The 26105-nt window shown below is 40.5% G+C and overlaps 1 protein-coding gene across 1 annotated transcript in view; it reads left to right on the top strand.

Annotated features, from left to right (window-relative positions):
• MOXD1 (monooxygenase DBH like 1) overlaps nt 1-26105 on the top strand; it is a 96688-nt gene that overhangs the window by 9766 nt on the left and 60817 nt on the right. Inside the window, exons 2-4 of the mRNA XM_088451486.1 lie at nt 3982-4128; nt 4203-4370; nt 5372-5455. Of these exons, the coding sequence (XP_088307612.1) occupies nt 3982-4128; nt 4203-4370; nt 5372-5455 (399 nt within the window). The remainder of the gene's footprint in view (nt 1-3981; nt 4129-4202; nt 4371-5371; nt 5456-26105) is intronic.

Below are 26105 nucleotides of genomic sequence, written 5' to 3'. Positions count from 1 at the left end.
GGCTACACCAAGACCTAATGCTTAGTGGATAACTCTGTCTAAGAGCAAATGTAAACTTGCTACTGGTATTCCCATTTCATATTATTGTGTGTAAGGTTTATTATGTGTAGACGATGTACAGTCTCAGAAATGTGTTGAAAATGTATTGGGTGTTCCTGGGCGGTAACAGGGAGGTGGTACTTTAAAGGGTGTGACACGGATTGTAGTTGCATACAGAGACACAAAACTACTCGCATACTGTAAGTCATATAGAGATAGAGAATCTGGACCTGCCATAGCTCAGGTGCAAGTTTTGATGGTGCGACCAATAGTGCATCCAAAGACGCGCCAAGCAGCATTTCAGCGTTTATGGATGCTGACAGGAGGCGTCTCAGTCCTTGCATATTCGGATGCACATACGTACAGCAGGGAAGGACTTTGTAGTCATTTTCATAAAGTCACAGAAATGTGAGCAGCAAAAGATACAGACACAGACATGACTGCATCCAACTCAGAATCAGGGCCACAATGTACAATGCTATAACGTGAAAGCACTTTATTATCCATGATCTGTGATAAAAGGACTTTTCACAGCCTCGCGCTCTGATGTTTTCTGCAGTCTACCTACAGTATCTTTATCTGATTTCATATTCAGAAATGGGGAAAGCAACCCTTCCACTATTCATAAAGCATTTATACTGTAAGTGGAGCTTCCCATACTCTGTGATAAAATGATAACACCATCTCTGGATGTTGCTATGATATGAAAAAGCCTCATTGGAGGAGAAAAGCAGATAAGAGAGTATATTCCTTTCTCAGCATGACGTCCCCGTTCCAGTAACTGCACCTGAGTCATACTGTGCCTCCTGGTATCCACAGGGAAAGTCCACAGACTCACAAATCTGGACCACATGGGAGCCAGTCACCCACCTGGAGAGTGACACTTGATACTAGTGTTGCCAATTGTATCACATAAACAGAGTATTAAGTTGTTACATTTCAGATGGAACACAAACACCACTATAAAGAAAAGTAAAAAGGATTTATGAGGACAGCGGGCAGCAGGATTTTAACACTGTAAATTTCTTTTCTCACATTTTACTATATATCAATCTTTATTTTTTCTATTTTGCTAAACCCTGAATAATAATAATACCCCTTTATTGGGGATCATAAAATAAGTAAGAAATGGAAAACTGGTATTATTATTTAATGTGATTAACATGCAGAGAAAATATATATCTTTCACTTTTAATGTATATCCAATAATGCATTTCTATTTTAATAACATAAAAACCTGAGGGGGTGCCTCTGATGATTTTTTTTTTCTAATCTGCTGTTAGGATGGGAACATGAAAATAAGCCCAACTGGTAAAGTCCGACACAGTTTAAATGTTTTGATCAAAGTATGAACAAAATCCCCATGCTTTTATTTGCTAGATGCACAGATTTGCAGTATATTATTGTTAGCACCGATAGCAAAAGTCCTACAGTTTAAAGTAACTGATCTAGAACTTGTTTCTGCAAACAGATATGGCAGCTTGCTAAATCTGTAAGTAGGTTATAAAATAAAACATACACATTTTGAGGGTTTAAGCGTTACTATCTCTGCTTTCCAGCATACAGTACCAAACCAATTTTTTCATTTTGGAATTCTTTATATGGTCATCTTTGTATCCCTGGGGACAAAACCTTGAAGATGATTTCTGCTCGTCTACTAAAAGAGAGCAACAGGAGTTTAGACAAGGATGACAAGTAACATTATTTGTTCCACCATGACTTTCTCTAAGATCTTGGAGATGAAAGGAAACATGCAGTAACTTGAAAGTAAATTCATATGAAGGCTTGGATGTTCAGAGAGAGAGTGCTAAGACAGCTGTTTCTGGATGGAAGGAAATCTCCCTATAGGGAGCAAGTTAATTGAATGTGAACTTCTGAGGCACCTTTAAATCTTGGATTGTAAAAAAAAAAAAGTAACAAAGAAGACTTTCACTCATTATATAGCTTTTGAAAAATACATGATTTGCATATATATATTAGAACATATGAAACATAGGTTTTGTGATAAATTGAACATAAAGATAATTAACTATCCCTTACAATGTTTGAAACAGGGTTTAGCTATTAGGAATTGCATGAGTTTTGAGTGTACAACCAGCTCAGTAAAAACAATTGTCTCTTGCATGTTAATGCAGTTTTCTTCCTCTGTTCTCCAATGCTTTCTCACCTGCATTTAAATATTGTTTATTTTTTTACCGTGCTTAACTTGAAGTCAATGGACGTTTTCAACATAGTTATGTATGTTGAGTCTGGCATATTTTAATATTATTATAACTCATTAAGAGAATCATTTGTTCCAGATGTATATCAGGTGCAGATGTCTTTATTCTTATGACTAACCATAGTGTAGAGATGTAGCTTGGCAGTGTCAGTAGTAAATGCAACTCCATATAAAATGTAATCAAATACAAACACCTCCACATCCGTTGCTTAGCCCTTTAAATATCCAATGGCATAGTTTTTTTCCGCTGGAGTCAAAATAATAATGTCAAATTATTCTGCAGATAGACTAAATATAATATAGCCACAACCCTGATGAATTACAGTAAATACTGTCAACTAAAGAGGTCAAGGAAGTAGACGGGTATCTCCCATAGTGATGCATGCATTGCTCCTCTTCAGCCTTAAAGGCACAGATGGCACAATATGATGTCACGGCACCAATTATAAATCTCCCTATAAAAGGAAGGCTCTATGCACTATTCAGTGCCAAAGTGTTAGGCTCACACCAGTACTCCAGCGTCTGTTCTGCTTGAGCTACCAGCGTATTTATCTGCATCCTGATCCGGCCTGTTTGACATTTCTTCTTGCCTTCTCCCTTGGTACTGCTTCTCATGACTTTCTGGTTCTGACTTTGGCTTCCTTCCGACTTGCTTCAGTTCATCCCCTGGTACCACATTGCCCATCTTGTGCTAACCTGTGTCTGGCAACCTCTCTCCAGTAGGTTCAAGGTGACCAGTTTACTGCCTATTATTACTTTCTCTAGAGTCCACCAGCCTGTGCACTGGGAACCCAGTCAGAGGGCCATCACCTGCATATCAAACCCACCTGCAGGGGTCTCTGGTGAAGGCCTCCGATACGTTAGACTCTCTGCCTCTGTTCTGGATCCACGCCAATCCAAAAAGTACAGTTCACATCCTTATTATCCAAGCGAGAGTTGTAACAAGGTTATTTCTGATATTTCTACCTCTGTTATATAATTTTGCAACAAGCTATGACAACTGCAATAAACAATATATCATAAACACCCCTGCAGCCTAGTCTATGGCAACAGTGACTTAATCAAAATCAAAAGTGATCGTTAGTTAATTTTTGCTTAATAGAAATTATTGAATAATCTAATGTATGAAGGGACTTTGTTTTTACCAATTGTTGGTTGCGACTTGCGAGTGACATTAACTCATTCTTAAGTTATGTTCAGATGATACAGTATATTGTGCTGGGTGGACTTTTAATAGTTCCACCACCTCAGAGATCTGTTATCTTCCTAGTTTAATTCTTGCTACAATAGCACACATTCTCTTCCATTCTGAGTTACCCCATATTCTACTTATTGTATAGCTTACAATCAGGGGCATCGTAACGATTTTATGTTGGGAGGGGCAACATAATTTCGTTCTGATTCCCCTGTGCACCTCTCTCTCAGGGGCTTAAAGACTGCACATTACACCTCCTCCTTCATGCAGTGCGGGTGCTGTGCAGCCTATGGCTATAAAGCACAGCCCCTGACCGTCTACGGCTGCTTTGCATTTCAAATGTTTTGGGGGGGTCAGCCCCCCCATTCTGATGCCCAGTCAGCCCCCCCGGTCTGATGCTCATGCTTACATAAAATTTCATTACAGATCTAATGTCAGGCTTGGTGTGCAGGGGCGCATTACCATGTATCATGACTAGGTTTTCCTCAATGTATTCACATGTCATTATTTTATATTTCTCTACTAGGATTATTTTACAGATGGCAACAGAGCCCTCCACAGAGACCCCCAACAGAACTTTGAACTTGAATATGCAATAGAAAATGGCACACACACTACACTTAAGTTCAGCAGACCACTTCAGACATGTGACTTGCATGATAAGAATATAACGGTAGGTTACACTAATATTTATATTTAAACTATAGCCAGAGATAAGATTTACATTTTCATTATATGCTGTTTCAGGAAAGTACAATACGAGTAATTTGGGCATACCATGATAATGACGTTGATGGCACTGGACCAATTTACCATGGATCAAATCGTGGTCAGAAGAGCTTACGCTTACTAAATCCAAAGAAAAATAATTTTATATCTGTGGAAACTCCATCTTTCAATTTCACAAATCTGGACGTAAGTTTTAATTTTGATAATCTAATCCGAATTCAAACTATAACTTTTAAAATGTTAAGATTTAATTATTAAGGGATCTATTTTTGAAGCTTAGAAAAGCCCTTTCTCCAGTGTTTTGGCCGGCAGATGGCTGTTCTCAGCTTCTCTTCCCACCGGGTTTAACTATTGTGTGTGGTTGCACATGCACATTTACCCTGACTGTATGCCGGCAGCATTAGACTGCCAGAGAAGGAATGAAAATACTTGTAGAGGTGATGGGTGTTCCAAAAGGAGCCCCAGATTGGTAAATTATGGAGCAACTAAAATCTGTATCCCTGTATACCTCTAAATCTCACAGATAATGGTACGCCCATCGTGATGAATCTTTCCACATATATGTTTTACAGTATTACCCATGGGAGCCAACTTTTTAAATGATTGGGGGTGCTTTCATTATATCCATATGTAATTATGAACATGTCTCTAATGCAATGTACATCCATATCCTTATGTCTCTAATGCAATGCATAACCATGACTGTGGGTAGCAGAATTACTGGGGATCCTCAATTACCCACAGTACTCACTGAGCTGGCTTCTAAGGTGTTAAGAAGATTATTAGTTACATACTACAGCATGAGTAATGCTCTCTATTGCTTTGTTTTTCTAGCCTGAAATCATTACTTTATACTTTTTAACTTCATTACTTTCACCATGACGTGGTAGGTGGGCAAACATATCTGGCCAAACGTACTAAGAAACCTTACTTTAAAAAAAAATGTAAACTGTTGGAGTTTATTTGAAATATTTTGCTCATTAGAATTCTTAGTGCTTGTAGTGTGCACCTGCATCTCCCCCCTTTTTCTGCTGTAGAACTACTCAGCATGGTAGCACCTATTATTGTGTTTAATATTAGGATGTGCAGCCCAGCTCCTTTTTTCCTAAATTCATTATTTTACATTCTTTAAATGTTTTAATGAAGTTTAAAACTTGAAGCTTTCCATATATTTTTTTTCAAGACAGGTTCATATTCCAAATAAAGACACTACATACTGGTGTAAAATGTTTAAGATGCCAGTTCTGGACAAGAAGCATCACATTATTAAGGTATTTGTTTCTTTCTATACTGGGTTTTATCTTTTATCAGTATAGGTAATATGTATCATCTTTCATCTACTGTCTGCTTAACAGACTCTCAGACTGTGAGGTCTATTTACTAAGCCTTGGCTGAAGATAAAGTGAATGTAGATAAAGTACCAGCCAATCTGCTCCTAAGTCACAGGCAGTGTTTGCAAAATGACAGTTAGGAGCTGGTTGGCTGGTACTTTATCTCTGTCCACTTTATCTACATCCAAGGATTAGTAAATGGACCCCAGGTTTACCAACGAGTGATCTTCTTGTTATCACTCATTACTAAGAAACAGGCCTAGATTTCAGAATAAGCTCCCCAATTATATGCATTAAAACTGGACTGTTAGATCAAAGTACACAATACATACATTATACACCGTCTAATCAATGTACAGTTAAGCAAGGCATGTTGCTCACATTAATACTGAAACACATATTTGGAAGCTATAATTCTGGTGCAGAAGGAAATCCTAAAACAAGTTGGATGTATGAAATTAATTTCATATAGAAACAAACTTGTTTGACATTAGTGTTTCTGTATTAATGTGACAGGAACTTTGCATCACTACAGTACAGTATGTTTCAAATTCCATGTACGGCCTTTTCTGCTTGTCTTTATTCCTCTTCTTGTATAATGACACTGGCCTTGTTACATACAACCCTGTTCTCACACAATCACATAGCTTTACAGACCAATGCATCCCACAAGATCAGCATCCTCTTCTGTTGCTGTGAGCATTTCTTTGACCTCTTCGGCGTATTAACATGGTACTGTACACACAGATAAGCAAGAGATGCAGACTAAGTAATGATTACAAAAAAAACATTGTCTCAATATAATAATAATAATAGTAATAATAATAATTATTATTCTGTTGAAGGGATCTACACTTACCAGTATTATGTAAAACAATTAGGTGAAACATCTTCTGCATGGACTTTAAGATAATGCGTAGCATCTATTTGGGGTCCCGATTTGGTCCTGACCAAGCACTGTAAAAGTACCAAGCCCCAGAACTTTTCATGAAGCCTATGTTTATGATGTAGAAAATATTAACCTTTTGTAGAGACTTCAAGATAAAACTCATGTAGATTAAATAGATTCATCTATTTACACATGTAGTTTCAAAGGGCTACATTCAGTATCCCGGCACATGGGATGCTGGCGCTTAGAATACCGGCAGCGGAGTCCCGAGATCTGTCAGAATCCCGGCGCCAGCATCCCTACCCCCGGCATCCCGAAGACAAGTAGCGTATGTCTATGTCCTAACCCTATCAGGATGCCAAAGTCAAGATTTTGACCACCAGGATCCCGACCGCCGGCATCCCATACCCATCCTGTCTCAAGACAATGATGATAGAACAAACCATTGACATGAAGGTCCAAGTAAAACAACTCTTTGTCATAAGTTTTCTTAAATGTCTTGTATCTAGAGCTGCAATAGGCAATGTGTGTGTATGTGTGTATGTATGTATGTATGTACTATATATATATATATATATATATATATATATACATATACACACACATGTAATTTCTAACATCAGCCAATAGGGGTATGAATTCAGTATGTCAGGGGTGTGGTTGCATTATAATGGGTGTGGTCATGCTCACAGTTTACATTTTTAACCCTAAAAACACAATTTTTAGAGGGTTTTAAGTGAATACCGGCCAACCATTATGCAAATTCGGACTAATGTCCACATCATTTCCCTACAAATTTGAACTGTCCTGCCAAAATTGAGATGGTATGGAAGTATTATGATATTTTTTTCATTTTTAGTGACACTATGTGGTTAAACCATTGTCTAGCATGAATTCTACAGTTTAAGAACTGTTATAACTAATATTTAACAAAAAGCCAGATCTGAAATCGCATGTTGGACCTGATTCTGTGTTGGCTATGGTAGCGTTCGTGTTTGCTTTTTTGTTGGTATTGCTTTAGTGGCCTTAATGCGACTAATGCTACGATCCCTTCACCTGGTGTAATGGAATACATACTATTGACCGGCGGTCGGGATGCTGGCAGAAATAAGACCGACAGCAGCATCCCGATGTTTATAATCCTGACAGGGGCCGGTAAGTAGCTTAACCCCCCCCAACCCGGTTGTGCCTAACCCTAACCTCTCCCTGGTGGTGCCTAACCCCCCTCCCCGCAGCCTAACCCTAACCCTCCCTGGTCAGTGCCTAACATTAACCCACCACTAAAGGTCCCTAAACCTAACCCCCGCCATCCCCAGCCTAACCCTAACTCGTATACTTACCATTTCGTCGGAATCTTGATGTCTTTGGGATGGCGGCATCAGCATTTTGACGGGTTTCGGGATTCCGGCGTCGGTTTACTGATGTCCGGCATCCCGTCTGTCAGCATCCTGACCTCATCCCGGTGTACCAGCATGCATCTACATGTGCAAGGACTGAGACACCCACTTTCAGTGTCTGTAGACATTAGCATACAGCTTGGTGTGTCTTTAGACACAACCATCAGTCACACTATGGAAACTTGCTCCAGCCCCATGCTACTTGCAGATTGTCTGTCAGAGTATGGCCTCAAATGTGAGTGATTATGCATATGAATTGGCAACTACTTTAACAATACAGCTGCAACAGTCCCATAACATGCCCATAGACGAACCATCTCCATACATTTACCTAGCCACCTCCCTGTCACCTGCCAGTCACCGCCCAGGAGCACCCAATACATTTTGAAGCCATTTCTGACTGTGCGTGTCACTCAGAACTGTGACTGTGCTCATGAACTTTGGACGCATGCACAGTAGCAAACAACCACTCAACTGCGTGTGACATCAACATTGCATCCATCTCACAATCAGGCCCTTGTGTTTTGTGCTTTGAAAAATAGAGGCCTATTAATCAAGGCATATTTGCAGGATACTAACAGGTATTTTTTTTGGGTACTAACTGAATGTATGTATTGTGCCCTGCTGAAGATATCTATGATCCCCCATTTTTGACTGCAAAAACATCTCCCATAGGTTTCCATGGAACCTGCTTCAGTGCCAAATTTACTAAACTGAGGAATGTGAAGCGGTAGCTAATACCATCTTCAAATGGTGTTAGCCGTTGTAGCCTTTAAGCTACACATTACAACATTTACTGAGAGAGAGATCCAGAGGATCCCTCGCTGGCAATGGCAGCTTGTGTATACATGATCAGGAGACCGAGCATGCACAGTAGCACCGTAGGGTCCCATAGGAGAGGGGAAGTGATCTCATTAGCTATCACTTCACTTGTTACATATGCCAGGGATCCTATTGGAGCTCCTGTCCTTACATGTCCTTTTTAATACATGAGGGTGTTATTGCATTTCTTATTGCTGCTATAAGCGGTGATAAGAAAATATTACTATCGGGTCTAATATGCGATAAATAATATACCCCATAGTCTTTGTACTTGCAGCAATGACGTTGGATTATCTAGCAACCTGCCCCTGCCACATATGTACAGCAGGTTCTTTCTAAAGAGACATATGGAATCAATGCTACAGTATGTCCTCATAATGTCTGTTGAACTGTTAATGGTAATTGTGCAGCATAAATTATGTGGGATCCTAGGGAAACGCTGTCTTGGTAAAATAATTAATCAGTATTACCAAAGACTATACATACAGTACAAATGTCAAATAGTGTACAATTCAGCAGTGTTATTGACAGTGTTTTTACTTTGCTAGTTTAAGCCATTAAATGTAATGTGATGGCAAATTGCGTATCCCTTTGTGGTAGCCTCTGTACTGCCTATACATTTAAAAGAGTCAAGTTCCCTCTTTCAAACAATATTGTATGCCCAGTTTTATAGTAATTTTCTGAAGGTCACCTGTGATCACCAGACAGTATTACCCTATGCTTTGGAAACACGTCTTCTGTGGTATGCAGTCATAATGTCGACAGGAACGCGATAATCCTAAAACTGCAATGTTGATCCCAGTATAATACTAATTTAATAAATTTTAATCGTGTCCGCATTACAACTGTTAACATGCTGCTTTGTCGGGATGCAGTCAGGAAGCCGACGGTCGAAATGCTTCCCGACTGTCTAATCCCGGAAGGGGTCTAATGACAGGCATCGAAATCCTGACGCCTGTCATTCTACCTACGCCGAGAGCCTGACACCCGGCATACCGATTGAAGGTAAGCCGGGCGCCAGGTGAGGACGGCTGCGTGGGAAGGGGGGGGAGGGTAAGGTTATAGGGGCTCTCGGTTACTTAGGAACTTAGGGTTAGGTGAAGGATGCATCTATATTGTGCAGAACAAAGTGGAAGGTGTCAAACTATCAAATATGAGAAAAACAGAAAATGTTAGCATACCCTACATGACCCATCCCAGGATGTACAAAATGCTCTGTGCTCTATAACAGTGTTTCTCAACTCCAGTCCTTAAAACTCATCAATAGGTCATGTTTTGTGGATTTCTTTAATCATGCTCGAGTGAGTTAATCTATTTTGCTGGGTTAGTAATGATCCCACCTGCTTCTAACGACAGAAATACTGAAAACATGACCTGTTAGTGATACTTGAGGGTTGAGGTTGAAAACCACCGCACTATAGTACCTTAAATCAATTACATTCCACTGAAAAATCTTCACAAATGGTCAGAGATATTAAAATGTGTGCCTTGAATGCTGTCCTCCCATGTTATACTGTATAGTTGAACATGTGTTCTGTGCTGTCGGTGGAATAAAAGACAAAAGCTTTAGTTGTGCCCCAAAAATGTTTTAATGCTTATGAAACCTGATCAGTTAAGAATAATCCCTAAATTCATCTTCATCAATGCTATGCAAAAATATTGCACTGCAATAAATGTAACATTACTTTTATGTTACAAAAATAAATATTCTGTGACAAGTAAAATATGGATTGATTAAGAGGTATTATACTGCAAATACAAACTTGTGCTGTAATTTCATTTTGAAATCTTTTGATTTAAAAACTTTGGAGATTATATATTATGCACAAAAGTACTATGCAATGCAGAATCAGTTTTGGTAAAACTATTTGCTAGACTGTTTCTGCCAGCTGAAGCGAGGAGGGTGACTCGAGGGTTTTCATTGCACAGGCAATGAATGTATCTATTTTGTGGCTTTTTAAAATGTTGTTGTTGTTGGTGACAAATTGATTAGTTGCAATCTTCTGAATATTTGTTGATTTAGCAAAATTACTGCAGAAGGTCACAGACCCACACATACTGTGTATTATAACCTGAGCTAGGTTTTTATGTAGTAACATGTTGCAAAATATGTATATAAATATGTAGCAATATCTGCTGAAGCATGTAGCTAAATATGTAGACAATGTTACAATGTGTAAAACAAACAAATAATTGAATTATAGCACCAATCAAAAGTTTACTTTATTAAATATTTACAATATATTTTGATACAGAATTAATTGTACGTACTTAAATGCACAATAGACAGGTACATTTCCATATCTTCTGTGGTCTCTGTGCTGTACACATTTACACCTCACAAGAAGTCATTGTAGTGGTGGATGGTATATCAAGTGTAGGGGTGGTTGATCAAGGCAATTTCCCCCCATATACTGTAACAATCACCTTCTACATAGTCGCTTCAGTCAGCCACAACCTCCCTCCCCTCCCCAGTACCTCATATCCTCAGAGATCTGAGTCGGCTTCTCCTCCTCCCTCAACAATCTGGTGCAGTAGGTAGTAAGTAAGAAAGCAGAGCTTGGCCCAGGGAATTAGAAGGAGGTTGCAGCCGCTGAAACTGCCTAAGGAGAAGGTGTGTGTTAAGGCCTCTACACACTAGACAATATCTTTAACGATTTGGCCGATTCTGATCCATGGGAGCGACAAAGTGTTCATATCATCCAGTGTATACACCCTATCCCGGTGCGTGTTCCTGCGGGTCATTGGTCGCATCTTCAGATCTTTTGTACATGCAAGAAGATATGTCAACCTCGTTAACAATTCCCCTCTTATCGTGCAGTGTGTATGCTCTACCGAATGACAAGCGATATATCATTCAGACCTGCACGAAGCGGCCATCACTTGACAGACATTCCCATAGACACTCCCCTCCCATACCTGCTTCAAGCATAGATGCAAGCACAGATCAGTGAGATCCAAGCATACATCTGTCTAAAAAGCTTGTAAAGTGTAAAATAATAATAAAAAATTATGTGGGGCTTCTGTCTAAAAGCATAACCAGCTCTGGACTTTTCAAAGCCAGTCCAGGTTGTGTAAATACAGGGGGGGACCCGGTGAAAGGGTTCCACTGGCTGTGGCATTGTACCCCTGCTAGAAAGAGTCTGGTGCTGGTTATGGAAAATACAAGGGACACCTGCTCATTTTGACCCCTGCATTTCCAAAAGCAGAACCGGCTCGCTGAGCCCAGTGCTGATTGTGCTATATACAGGGGATCCCTATGTCTTTTGTCCCCCCGTATTTAGACAACCAGAACTGGCTCTGAAAAGTCTGTTGCTGGTTGTGCTCTTAGGGGGGGACCCCTTGTCTAACTAGTAAATGTTTATTTTATATATATATATATATATATATATATATAGAGTGGCGGTTCTAAGGGCAGGCTAACAGGGCCATTGCCCAGAGTGCCGGCCCCTAGAGGGCGCCACTGAGTCCCCATGAGTAAGAGAAAAAAAAATCCCAGGAAAAAAAAACGCGCTGGTCCCTCCCCGCTAGCCACCGCAGGGAGGCTTCATGCCCGCTGATATTTGTTATCAGCGGGCACCCGGTTCCCTACCTGCAGCAGCAGCCGAAAGACGGAGCTCACTCCTGAGCTCCGGCTTCCGGCAGAGAGCACTATGGGAGGGACATTGTGATGTCATGACGGTCAGAATGGACGGCAGCGGATGGAGAAGCGGGGCTTAAGGTAAGTATTGTGTTTTTTTTTTCCGAAGCACCAGCACTGGGGGACATTACTACTAGAGGCACGACTATAGGGGGGCAATACAACAGTGGCCACTACAAATGGGGGCATTAATATAGGGGGCATTACTACTGGAGGCACTACAATGTGGAGCATTACTACAGTGGACACTACTAATGGGGGCATTCATATAGGGGGCCTTATTACTGGAGGCACTACAATAGGGGTCATTACTACATTGGACACTACTAATGGGGACATTAATATAGGGGGCATTACTACTGGAGGCACTACTATAGGGGTCATTACTACAGTGGACACTACTAATGGGGGCATTACAACTGTGGGCATTACTACTTTGGACACTACTATAGGGAGCATTACAACTGTGGGCACTACTCTAGGGGGCATTACTGGGGGGCACTACTAATGTGGGCATTACAACTGTGGGCACTATTATAGAGGCATTACTACTGTGGGCATTACCAATGGGGCACTACTATAGGGGACATTACTAATGGGGGCACTACTACTGGGGGCCTTAACACTGTGGGCATTACCTATGGGGGCATTACCACTGCAGGCACTACTAATGAGGGCACTGTATGGGGAGCACCACTTGTTGGGCCATTGTGTATGGGGCACCACTTCTGTGGGCATTGTATAAGAGGCACTACTACCGTGGGCATTGTATTAGGGGCACTACTACTGTGGGCCTTGTGTATAAGGGGCACTAATTTGGACATTGTGTAAAAGGATGCACCACTGTGTGTCATAACATGAATAAGGGACTACTGTGTGGCGTAACTTGAATTGAGGATAATGTATTATAAAGGGAATTACTGCGTGTGGCATAATGTATTATACAGGGCATTACTGCATATGGCATAATGTATTATACAGGGCATTACTGCGTGTGGCGTAATGTGTTATAAAGGGCATGACTGCGTGTGGCATAATGTGTTATACAGGGCATTACTGCTTGTGGCATAATGTATCATAAAAGGCATTACTGTGTAAGGAGCATTACTGCACATGGCAATTATTCGCCACGAGGGGAGAGCTTGGGGGAAGCCCAGCACCTTCGTAAGTGCTGGGCATGCCCCACAGTGTGATGAATTGGGGGTGTTCCGCAAGGACACGCCCCCTTTCCGGAAGCGAGCGCACAGAGAAACGCTGTGTATATGTATGTATGTATGTATATATATATATATATATATATACATACATACATATAACACTTGACAAGCTTTCACACAGATGCATGCAGGGATCTCATCGATCTGTGCATGCTTCTGTGTCTCATAGTACAGCTCCTATTTAAATTTAGCAGAAATCTTTAACATGGTCGTCAGGTGTTTTGGCAAGCAAACCATATATCGTTAACGACGAGCAATATTTCAGATGGTCGTTTGTAAAATTGCCCAGTGTACAGGTATATGCACTATAATGTTAGTCCAGAAGTTCTGGGGAGTTCAGGGGAAATCGTTGACGACATTGGTTCATTTGCAAGTCGTTTAATGTGTAATCAGCTTTACAGGGAGCAGTTGCTCTGATTAGCCCCCTTCCCCTAGATCTGCCACTACATCACTGGAGAATATTTAAAATAAAAAAAACTTTCTCACAGAAAAATGTCCCCCTTGGGATCTACAAATTCCTCATTGTGTACTTGGCACACACCTTACAAATTTTGGATATCCAGGGTTTTATAGGACCATCTGTAACTTAGTAGAAGCACTTTCACTAATTTCCCCTTGCATACAGTACATCTTAGTTTTGATCCATGTTTTCCATGATACCTAAGGTTCCTTGTAGAAGTTATCTGCATTAATAGCACTTGCTTACTCAAAGAACTCTGTTGCTTGCTTTGCGTATGTGTTTTTCCAACTTTACAGTCGGAAATGGAGGACTCATTTATTATGACCCATAAACTTGATTTTGAAGCTAGTAAATACACCACCAGTGTCATAACAAAAATATATTGAATGTTTACTTTACATTATACTTTCAACTGCTTGTCCTCTTCACCATGATAAATATGCATCTGGTGCATGCGCAAATAATTAAATTAAAATGGCATAAATATTACAATACAAAATAGCAAGCATCTCCTCTCACAGAGTTCTTGGAAATCCTCTACAATACTTTCCACTTTACTGTAGGTAGATTCTTTCCACATGGATTGTTTAAAAATAATGGTTAATTGGTTAATTGGTTAAAAAAAAAAAATTGCTGAACGACACATGAAAATAAAACCTAGTAAAAAAAATTGCTAATTATTTGGATTTATGTAATAGTACAACAAATATGTAAAATACTCAAATATGTAAAATATGTTTTAAAAATTAAAATATAACAAAATATTACTCTGCTTTGTGGATATTTGTGCTTACAAGCAAGTAAATATCCAGGAAAAAATATGTAATTGCATAAAAACCCCAGGTCTAATTCTAATATATTATAACGGTGGGAAAAGTAAAATTATTATTATAAAAGTAGCTTGATACATTATTTAACAAAGTATATAGATATTTTATTCTGAATGCCAAACATTGCAATTTGTGCACAAATCTTCTATGTCTAATTGCAGGAAATTCTTGAAAATTGCAAATCTAATCAAGAGTATCTCAATTACTTTTTCCAAGGTGGGGCAAACTAGTTTCCTGATGTATTATATGAAATTATGCTACTTTGCAAACTACTGATGGAAACTATAGCCCATATTGGCATACCCTTCTGGAAGATAATGTCACTGGGCACTAGAGCTAGTACTGCTTAATATACCAAAACGAATCACTTGCTGGAGGGCAGATGTTTATTGAAAGGAGAAATGAATGACCGGAATGGAGAATCATACTTAGCCCAGAATCTAAAGACGTGAATTGAATCAACATAAGAAGTCCTAAATCTGGTGTTTTCATACTCAGCTGGTTAATGCTTTAACAAATCAACTGCTGGATTTGTGTTTTCCAAGTCTCTGTGCATACCTTATAAAGCATGTAGATGCAAAACAGTAAAGAAAAATCTGTAAGTAAAAATTATGAGGAAGTTGTACACTCTATAGACAAACACACAGAGCGACAAACACCACACACACTGTACAAGTTTAGTTCTGACTTGGCTAAACTGCAGCCAAATAAGCCTCAGGCCCATCCTGTCCGTAGTCATTACTTATATTCATTTTGGACAGAATGTGGTCTTATGTTTCCTAGGAATTCGGGGACCATGTGTTGTGCAAAATGGATATAAGCAATAATCACTAAGGACAGGATGGACCTGAGGCTTATTTAGTTACAGTTTAGCCAATTCAGAACTAAACTTGGATCAGTGTGTGTGTGCTTGGGCGTCTGTGTCCTAGCAATGTGAAATGTGTGACTGCTACTGGCTAATGGTTATTTATTAATAAGTAGCCACAAGTGTTCCTCCTAACAACAATAACTTATATTCTTGTTTTCCTGTTTCTAGTAATTCAGATATCACCAACTCAGTTTGTAAAGAATACATGGCCATTAAACCATTGACTGACCTGCTATAGCAAAAAAAACTGACAGGCCCACATGCACATTATGATGTCCTGACCTCATAATTTATTCTGATGCACCTACAAAATAACATGTTGCCTATACCTGACATATCTTTGAGGCAGATTCAATTAGCCGCAATCTTTACGGCACAGCTTTAGCTCCCAGCCCGGTTCAGATTTTTTTTCCTCATAGCTTTTGGAGCTTTGAGAGAAAAATCTGCATTAAGTGCACCTTCAGTGCTAGTTGCGGGCTTATTGTGGGCAGTAATTGAATACCTCTGGCACTTAACCCGGGGTATAACGTAATTTGTAGGCCAACCGCGTGCAATATTTGAATAGCTCCAGGCACTTTACCTGGGAGCTAAAACCGTGCAGTAATTGTGCAGAATGCCCATTTGTGACTAGCTGTCCAACTTATTATTTCAAAGGATCATAGTCACAGTCTGTATTATGTGGCCCATCCTCTTGTGCTTAAACTAATATTTGGAAACCAAGGGGCCACATGTGCAAAATGTACAGTTGCTCTTAAGGATAGGAATAAATGTTGATTGTTACTGAGTGCTACTGCGTGACAGTATAGCATGTGCGCTGCCCCTGTTTATAGCCAGATGTGCTCTGCAATATTGGAGCATGAAAGTGTACAAATGAGCTATAAGAATTATTATACAGTAAAGCTGCTGCTCCTTTGATTTGTGCACAATGTAGTGTATGTACAAAGAGCAAGCTTATTTAACTCTGGCACATGGCTTTGAGTTGGCGGTGGACCAGTTTCCTCTGTGGGAATTCTGATGTTCTCAATATGGGTATTGGCACAGCTGTGCAGACTGAGATCAGTAGTGGGCATGAAAAGTACAATGAAAACATAATCCAAAACACACATCAAATTCCTAAACAGCATCCATTATGTTTATTTCTCTTAATAGTTTCATAAAAAGAAAAATGAACATTGGATCACTTAATGAGGAGATGAGCAGTCAAGGAAGATGTGCTAGATATGAATCTTCTTTTATTTCCTATGTTCTAAAGAGATGTTGCCTCCATTGCTGTTGCCAATTTATATATACTCTGTTACACATCACCATACCAGACAGTAGGTTACTGCTGAAGAGCCACAATGAAGTCAAAACATTTTCAGTGCAAACCTTGAGTCTTGAGCAGGGCCAGATTAACAATGGGGCGGATGGAGCTACAGCTCCTGGCCTCCACATAAAAATAGGCCCATTGTCATTACAACATGATGTTGACTGGCCATCTGCTCTCCACACGGTCAGCCATAAATCAAGAGTCATAAAATTGTATTTCTATTTACCTCACAAAATTAAGCACTTTTTTTTTTTACATATTTACGGAGACATTGGGGCTAAGAGTATAGTTGGTGTACACACCCACATGGCACTGGCCACACCTCCTCTGCTTCTCATAATAGGCCCTTGGTCATTTTCAGCTCCAGGCCCATGTAACCCTCAATCCGGCCCTGGTCTTGAGTGCTGGTCCACTCAAAATGTTTTTAGGGCAAACCTTGTGTGTTGGATGCCTTGGTTCTATGCTGTGGCTTCAAAGTGTTTGGCTGCTGGAAGTGGATTTTGCACCTAGTTTTGTAATTATTGTTATGAGAGCTGACTTATTTCATAACTCTATATAGCCTCCAGTTTTAATTGGGCATACTCTCTTAAATAACCTGTGACACAGGTATTGGTAAGGAAGTGTTTTTTCATGTACCTACTAAGTGACCAGTTTATTGTTGATTTTTTTTCTTATTAAAGCTGCTACTATCTGGAGCTAAATAGCAGCCAAAAACAGGGGCTGCTGCATCCTGCCCCCAGTGCGGCACTTAAGCCATCATAACTAAGCAACCCCATGGGGTGGGTGGACAAGAGTGCCTTCTCTGTCACACTAGCATGCTGCTTGGAGCATCCTACAGACAGCCTAATGAAACCCTAACTGACATCCCTGATAAGTATGAAAACGCTCAGTTATGCATAAGTCCATGAACTTTTCACAAACTTTGAGTTAACACCCATTAACTGCACTTAACGTCCCTCTTTAACACATGTTAAAAAGGGGTTCGGGTGAAACAAGGAGTCTAATTGAAAAACAATAGTTGTGCGTGCACTTGAAAGATGGTGAGGTGGTAATGAGATAAATGAATAGAGATAACTAAGTAAAAATGGTGAGTATTTTATTTATTTATAAGTTGCAGAGTTATTATGGAGTCACAGTGCTCCTTGTCTGCTAAACACTTCTGATGCAGGGTGGGAAGGGGGGAAAGTATAAGGAAAGGGGATAATGATGGATGCCGGATGGAACACGGAGGTGTCTAGTGCCAAAATGGTTGGGACTAGTAATTTTTGTTAGAGGGGGTTGTGTGTGTATAGCACACTGGATATGATCATTAAGGGTGGGTAATTGTCACATGGAGCATCCAAATAGATAGTGGAAAAAAAGAAAAAATTTTAAAAAAGAGGATGAAAGATGGATAAAAATGATAGAAAAAACTTCTATGTAATGGCGCTCTGGAGGGGCGGCGTCCCATGCCCTCCGGTCCGTCAGTTTAACCTATGTTCTGTGAAACACCACGATCCTCCACTGTCCTTGGTGGTAATCGACAGGCTGCCTGCTGCTTGAGTGTGTGCCGCGTTACACACTCGCTGTGGTTCCTTCCTGTTCGCCGGCCATGGGGACGTCTGACAGAGCCCACGCTTCCTTGCGGTCACGTGGTCCCGGCTGACTGATAACGCGGCCGGCCGCTCGACCCGCCAGCCGGTGGGGAAACTTAGGAAATGTAGTTCTATTATGCAGCTCCGGGTGTGCACATATGTTGTGTGCCGGACGAATTCAGTGGGTTCATTGGTAGATTCGCTGGCAATAAATCAATAAAGATGATGGTGTGTGTAAGACTGTCTCTGTCCAACGCGTAGCGGCTGGTTAGCCTTCTTCAGGGACTTGAAGCAAGTGAGTTGGTAGTTCCTTTATAAGGGGAGTGCTCATGATGTGAGACATGATGATTGAAAGTTGTCATGGATACAAATCATGGTAAAGTGAACAATGGTGGGTAATTGGTTGCTCTGCATCACCTGAGCATTGCATGTGATTCCTTATGTATATGGATAGTTACTCCACAAATTGGGAACTTGTAGTAAATTCTGTGTATAGCGGAATGTTGTACATAAAGGAATTATGAACTCATTCATGCTTGAGCTTGTTTATGCCTTGTCACTTGCATGACTACTAATGCAATGAATTGGAGTAAATAAAATTACCTGGCCAAAAAGTACATTTAGTGGTCCTAAAATATAACCTAGTGCGTTGTAGGAATAATTACTTTACACTGATAAGTCTGTGGCGAGTATTGATATAGACTGTACATGATGTGCGTTGGTGAATTAGACCTTTATCATCAATATTGCATTGTTCACTGATGTAACTTACTAATGCATCTGGAGTCTAATTGAATAGCCTCACGCGATAAAGCCAGAGGCTACCTTCCTTTCACCCATGCAAACTTAACAGGCTGAATTGAATTCCCCCCATAATGTCTCTACAAACACTGTGTAAGAACTGGGAACAGGGTGCTGGTTGCAGCACAGGGTGAGTACGGCTGCTACCACCCCCAGGGCATCCCGACCTGTGCAATGGCACCGGCCGCACCATCCTCCTTACAGCCCTGCTTAGGAGGCAAATTGACTCTTAAATAGCAATGCCATCATAAAATATATCTGATATAAAGCATTAATGGGACCTCAAATTTCAAATGCATTTTGTAGCATCCTCTGTGAATCTCTGTTAGTGTTCCAACTTTTTATCTTTTAAGTTTAATTCCTGGTGTGGGAAGTGCAGCATACAGGGACATTGCAGCTCTTTATGCATTAATTGCGATAGAAAACTACATCTACCATCTTGCATTGCACATCACTACAATACCACTAATCTTTATCTGTGTCTCCCCTGTGACATTATCACTCAGCTACTGTACCAGTGACTGTAATAGAGAAACTAAACAAATAAGTGTTTAAGCATAAAATGTAACCTCTATTAGAGGGACTTGTTAGGCCCAAATATGCACATTTGGCAAAAAAAAGTATGGTACCTATAAGCTTACTGGCAAAAACCCTGTGCATAAAGGGGGTATCTATTTAGTGATATTTGTAGGCGATTGAACAATAACGACGTCGTTATCATGCAATAGCTTGCAAATTGTGCATGTATCTGGCACATTTAGGTCGGAAACGACCAGTGATGCGCGTGCCCGCTGGTCGTTTCCGACATTATCATCGCCCGTACATGCTGGTCAACCTGATGATCACATCAGGTTCAGCATGTACGGGGATGATGGATGTCCCTACACTGAACGTTCAGTGTAGGGACATCAATCGCAGACATAGAAACGACAGCACGATTACAATGTAGTAATCATGCTGCCGTTTCTATGTCTGATAATGGATAGGCACCTTAAATCTCACCATTTCTTGTAGAGGATTGGGTCAGAGGACATGGCTGTTATTACCCAGTCTTGTTTTATTACTTTGTTTGTAACGTACAATGGAATATGCTGCACTATTTAGATAACTGTTGATAATAATAATGCCTACTTTCTGGAGGGGGTGCAACCATGCCCTGGGGACATGCCTTGTGCTGAATATTGCTAGGATATCCCTTACACTATATCCCTACACTCTCCTACAACAACACCATAACTGCTATGCATACCCATTTACCACTGTTGCTATGTAAAACAGCGGTGAATGGGAAAAACCTCCTCAACTACTCTGCCGATCAGGACAATAATACAGTCCCGATCATGAATGTAGGACAGAGTCCTCAAATCTGGACTGTCCAGCCAAAGTCAAGATACCTGGGAGGTATGTCTAGTGGGGTTCTTAGAATTTCTATCAATCTTCACATTTTTGTTTCCAGTTACAGTACTTAGTTATGGAAGATTATTGCAGCCTTAAGGTAATAAACAGGAGCATTTCAAATGCATTTTTAAGTGACGCAAGTAAAAACTCATGGAATCCACACTTTGTCTGTGCATGTATTTTATATACAGTATGTACTGTACAGTATATGAATGCATAAAACCATTTACAAAAATGCATCCATGACAAATCAGTGTCTGTTCCACATTCTTTTGGCTACCACAAGTACTGTAAATGCTTCATAACTGCATCTACTTGCATTCACAATTTCTGTTCACATGAATCATACAATAGGAATGAAATAGGTATAAAAAACACTCATAACAATGCACCACCTCACAAATTAAATACATGTCAAAACGCAGATTTGCATAGATTTTTATTTTGTACAATGATTTATATTTTTACTGGTTTTTAACTATACTATACTTAAATTATATTAATAATACAGGGTAAACCAGAATTTTACTGCCAGGCATATATAGCCTTTGTGTGGTACCGTCAGTGGCGGATCTACATTTTTGAGGCCCTGAAGCTTGAACTGTTATGAGGGCCCCTTTGCAACCAGCCACATTAGGGCAACATCCAACAAGGTACAAAGAGCCTTGTGCCCTTGCAAGGACCTGTTATGGTTCTCACACAGAGATGAGACCGCAGGACTGCTGACCAAGGACAAGTCTGGGTAGAGGAGTGTCAGTCCTTCCACAACTGGAGCTTGCTGGAGTGAGGCTGCAGAAAGATGGCACAACATACAGAAAACACGATGTACTAGCAGTGGCAGGACACTATGGTCTGAGGAATGTCTAGGGACTGTAGTTCAGCTGGGACGCTAGACAAGGAATGACTAGACATGGTATAAACTGCAGGGCAGGAGCGACCAGGACTGTGGTATGCAGGATTACAGACGAGACAAGATGGGCAAGAACCTGACAAGGACAAGGCAGACAGGACTGGACTGGCAAAGACAAGACAGACAGCACTAGAGTACGGTCAAGACTAGACTAACAAGAAACAGACAAGGCACAATGATGTGGCAAGAATACTGGCAGGAGTACAGACACAGTTCAAGGTGCGGCTAGTAGGCTGTGGTATGGCTAATGAGCCGAGATGGTTACAGAATATGATGTAGCCAGAATCGAGACTTGAACAGTGTGGCCTTAAGGGTCGTGAGTGACTGTAACAACTGAGGTGCGACTACTGAGCCGCCAAAGTACGGACAGGGTTCGATGCGGCCCTGTGGGTCATAATGCGGCTTAGTCAGCCGGGGTGCAGCTAGTGAGCCGTGGTGGTATAGACAGAGGGTCTGATTCAGACCTGCTCGCGAGCGTATAGCGCTCACAAGTGGGTCGATGGTCAGCCAGTGCGCACGCGCGAGCCCCGGAGTGAGTGAGAAGGAACGCCTGCCAATTGTGGGTGGCCCTACTGACACCATTCGTGATGTCAGTAGTGAACTTCCTGCTCTATTAGAGCAGGAAGTTCACTTGGGCTTGTGGGAATCAAGACCCTACCACAAGGGTCTCGTCGCAAGCACGATGGTCACGATAATCGCAACCATCGCCAGGCAGCTCGCTAAAGCTGTGGGTGGTCACCCACAGCTATGTGAGCGGCCTGGAGGCGGATTTTTTTTTATAAAATCCACCCTGATTCAGAGCGAGTGCTTGCAAATAGTGAGTGCCTCTGAATCAGGCCCAGAGTTCAATGTTGCCTAACAGGCTGTGATGCAACTAGATACAGCTTTGAGAGCTGTGATATACTTGGCAAGGGTGCAGCCTAGCGGCCGAGATGCAGCTTTGAGAGTCGTGGTATACTTGGCAAAGGTGCAGCCTAGCGGCCGAGATGCAGCTTTGAGAGCTGTGATATACTTGGCAAGGGTGCAGCTTAGGAACCATGATGCAACTGAGGTGCAGCTACTGAGCCATGATAGTACTAACAGAGTTCGAGGCCTAGCAGATCATAATGCAGGAACCAGATGGCAGAGAGGAGTACTCAGACACAGCAGGAACACAAAGTGGAGGCAGCTAGGTGGAGAACACTGCTGGCAGAGTAGCTGGGAATACACTCACATGGCTAGATGCGGCCTTGCAGGATGAGGTGCAGGAACCAAACAGCAGACAGGTGTACTCTAACGTGACAGGAACACAAACTGGAGGCAGCGAGGTGGAGAACACTGCAGGTAACATTAGCTGAAATCAGACTGACACGACTAGACAGGACTGTGGTAATAATACAGCAGGGCTGAATACTGACAGGATCATGATACAAGAACAGTTGAACTTAGTAGACAGGCAAGAACTCTGTTAACTGTGAACAGAGCAAACATACATTGTTAGTCAGACAGTATAACCAGCACTGAGTGCAGGGCTGATTGTAACTTAAGAGATGCAGGGTCCAATCAGAGCCGTTTCATGCAGAGAGCTTTTCCTAATCACAGGCTCTACACAGAGACCATGATTAATTAGTGAGCACCTGAGATCTGCACACAGACAGGCAGGAATGACAGGCTATGAGCAGTACACAGACAAGGCAGGAATTCCAGCAACAAGGACAGGACATGATGCAGTGTCCCAGTCGCAACTATGGCTGGGACCTGACACCAAAATGATCTGCAACCTGTGGATCCTAACAGGACCTTGAGCCCAAATGGTAGAAGTATAGAAACCCACCAGATAGTGAGAGACAATAGATAGGTGTAGAAACCCCCCAGAGAGTGAGAGATGATGGATGGATGGATAGATAGATAGATAGATAGATAGATAGATACATACATGGAGAGAGAGAGAGAATGTAGATAGATCACATACAAAACCAAAACTTACTCACTTCCTCTGTAGGATCCCAGCTATTGATCCTCCTTAGTGGGATCTCTGGAATCCCCCTGAGTCAGGTCTTTCCACTACGCTGTGTGCTCCCAACTCTGAGCTGCATGCCATCCGTCAGTCAGCTCAGTTTTCAGTTTGTGGTCAGCACTGCAGGGCCGATTTCTGGTAGATGGGACAGCACAAATGGAGATGGAAACATCTAGTGGCACCTGGCAGCACTGCACTCAGCAGTTACACTGACAGCAGCTCTCTATTCTGCACCCATCCGACTTATAAGAGCCATCCACTAAACAGAGCTGTAGATACAGTGTCTGCTGGCCATTACTGATCAGGGGGGTTTCTGGGTACTCAGATATCCCCCCTACATGCACTAATGTAGAACATATTCTAAGGTCAATATTAAGTACTTCAAACCATTGGCTTATGATTCTATGACTAAAATAACCTTATTTTAATAACTCACACTTAAAAAAATTCAATTGATTTTGTTGAAAAATTCACTCATTAAACAAAAATTTGAAGCTTCAATAGTTTCACAGTAGATCTGCCTCTGGGTACAGTATCTCGTCAACATGTATTACTGTAAAATCGGTCAGTGTCAGAGAGCACTTTGGTTGTATACTAGACAGTACTTTGGTTCTATACTAGAGAGTACTTTGGTTCAATGCTAAACAGTTCTTTGGTTCTATACTAGAGAGTACTTTGGTTCTATACTAGAGAGTACTTTGGTTCAATGCTAAACAGTACTTTGGTTCTATACTAGACAGTACTTTGGTTCTATACTAGAGAGTACTTTGGTTCAATGCTAAACAGTACTTTGGTTCTATGCTAGACAGTACTTTGGTTCTACACTAGACAGTACTTTGAAGTGACATTTTTATATTGCTGACAATCTCATGGTGACCCATAATCCAGCAATGCAACAGCATCTAAGCATTTCCAAAGAGCATCATGGAAGCATGTACTTGTTTATGTGGACAGTTATCAGTAGACCAAAAATAACGTGCTACATGTCCCTATTTTTTGTGTTTCTTAAATGTACTCCTGACCCAAAATAAAATAAAGAAAAAAGAAGACTCTATTGGGGATTTTGCATTTATCTCTACATATAATAATCAGTGTGCAGAAATTAAGAGAATTGTCCAAAATAACTATAATATTTTGAAACAGGATAATATACTAGGAAATTTGTTACCACAGAAACCGTGTTTCATTTTTCCGAAAAATAGGTCTTTTAAAAATATGTTGGCACTAAGCCATTTGAAACCTATAAAAGAAAAATCAGACTGTTTGACAAAAGAATCATATTGGCTTCCAAAAAGACCTGATGGATTCTATAAGTGTGGAAAGAATAGATGCATCACTTGTAATTTTGTACAAAATCGAACCCTTAAAGTCAATCTAGAAAGGGAAAAAACTTATGTTATTAAAAATTTCATTAATTGTGACACATCATATGTCATATATATGTTAATTTGTGGCTGCAACTTAAAATATATAGGTAGGTCCACAAGTCCCCCTCAAAATACGTTTTTTTAGAACATCGCAGAAATACACTGATTGGAGTACAAACTCATAGTGTATCAAAACACTATAGTGAAAATCATAAAGGGGATCCCAAATGTCTAAAACTAATGGGCTTGGAATCCATTCAAGTAAAGGAACGTGGGGGGGACCGATATAAGAGACTAAGAAGTCCTTTGGATGTATAAAATGAATTCTATCTTTCCGGAAGGTCTAAATGAGTCAGTTGAATTAAACACTGTGATATGATTTGTAAAATAATATAAGAAAAAATACCTCCACGAGTAATAAATCCATGTTTTATATGCATGTAATATATGCATGCCTTATAGTTTTAATTTCCTTTGGAATATTTATCATATTTATTTTGTATTTTTATTTATATATTTTTTTCAAAATAATTTCTTCTTTGTTTAACCATTAAAATGGTTTAATATGAATTGTGAGACCTTGCATGATAGTAATGACTACCAAGTATTTAGATGTCATGTATCAATATAGTAATCAAATAGATTTGTATGGACCCCAATGTTCTCTGTGTGCTTTGTTGCTAAGATCAGTTTTAGTAGGGTCATCTAACACTATCTTAGGGTATACAACCATAGATATCTATCTTCTTTTCCCTTTAAAGATTAAGATAAAATATATGTTATAATAATTATCTATATTTGGAGAAAGAAAGATTATTTTCCTCTCCAATTTTATGGCCGGTTGCCATGACAGTAAAACACGCTGAACCTTTTGTCTTTAGTTCGCATACAGAATATGGAACGCTGATGTATGCATTCCAATTAGTGGAAAGTTAATTGAACAATTGTCAATAACCCAGAAGGAGTAACGCTTAATACGTTATCTCCTTCCGTATTCAAGCCTGTATACTAGGGGTTATGGAGATGTGTGCTCCAGATTTAGCCGTCCGGTGGAGTGACGTCAGTCGTGGAGATGATACGCTGACGTATGCGTTTCAATTAGCCGGAAGTTA

The sequence above is a fragment of the Taudactylus pleione genome, unplaced genomic scaffold, assembly GCF_031769625.1.
Source record: "Taudactylus pleione unplaced genomic scaffold, aTauple2 ptg000006l, whole genome shotgun sequence".
Lineage (NCBI taxonomy): Eukaryota > Metazoa > Chordata > Amphibia > Anura > Myobatrachidae > Taudactylus > Taudactylus pleione.
This window is presented reverse-complemented; position numbering and strand designations above follow the sequence as displayed.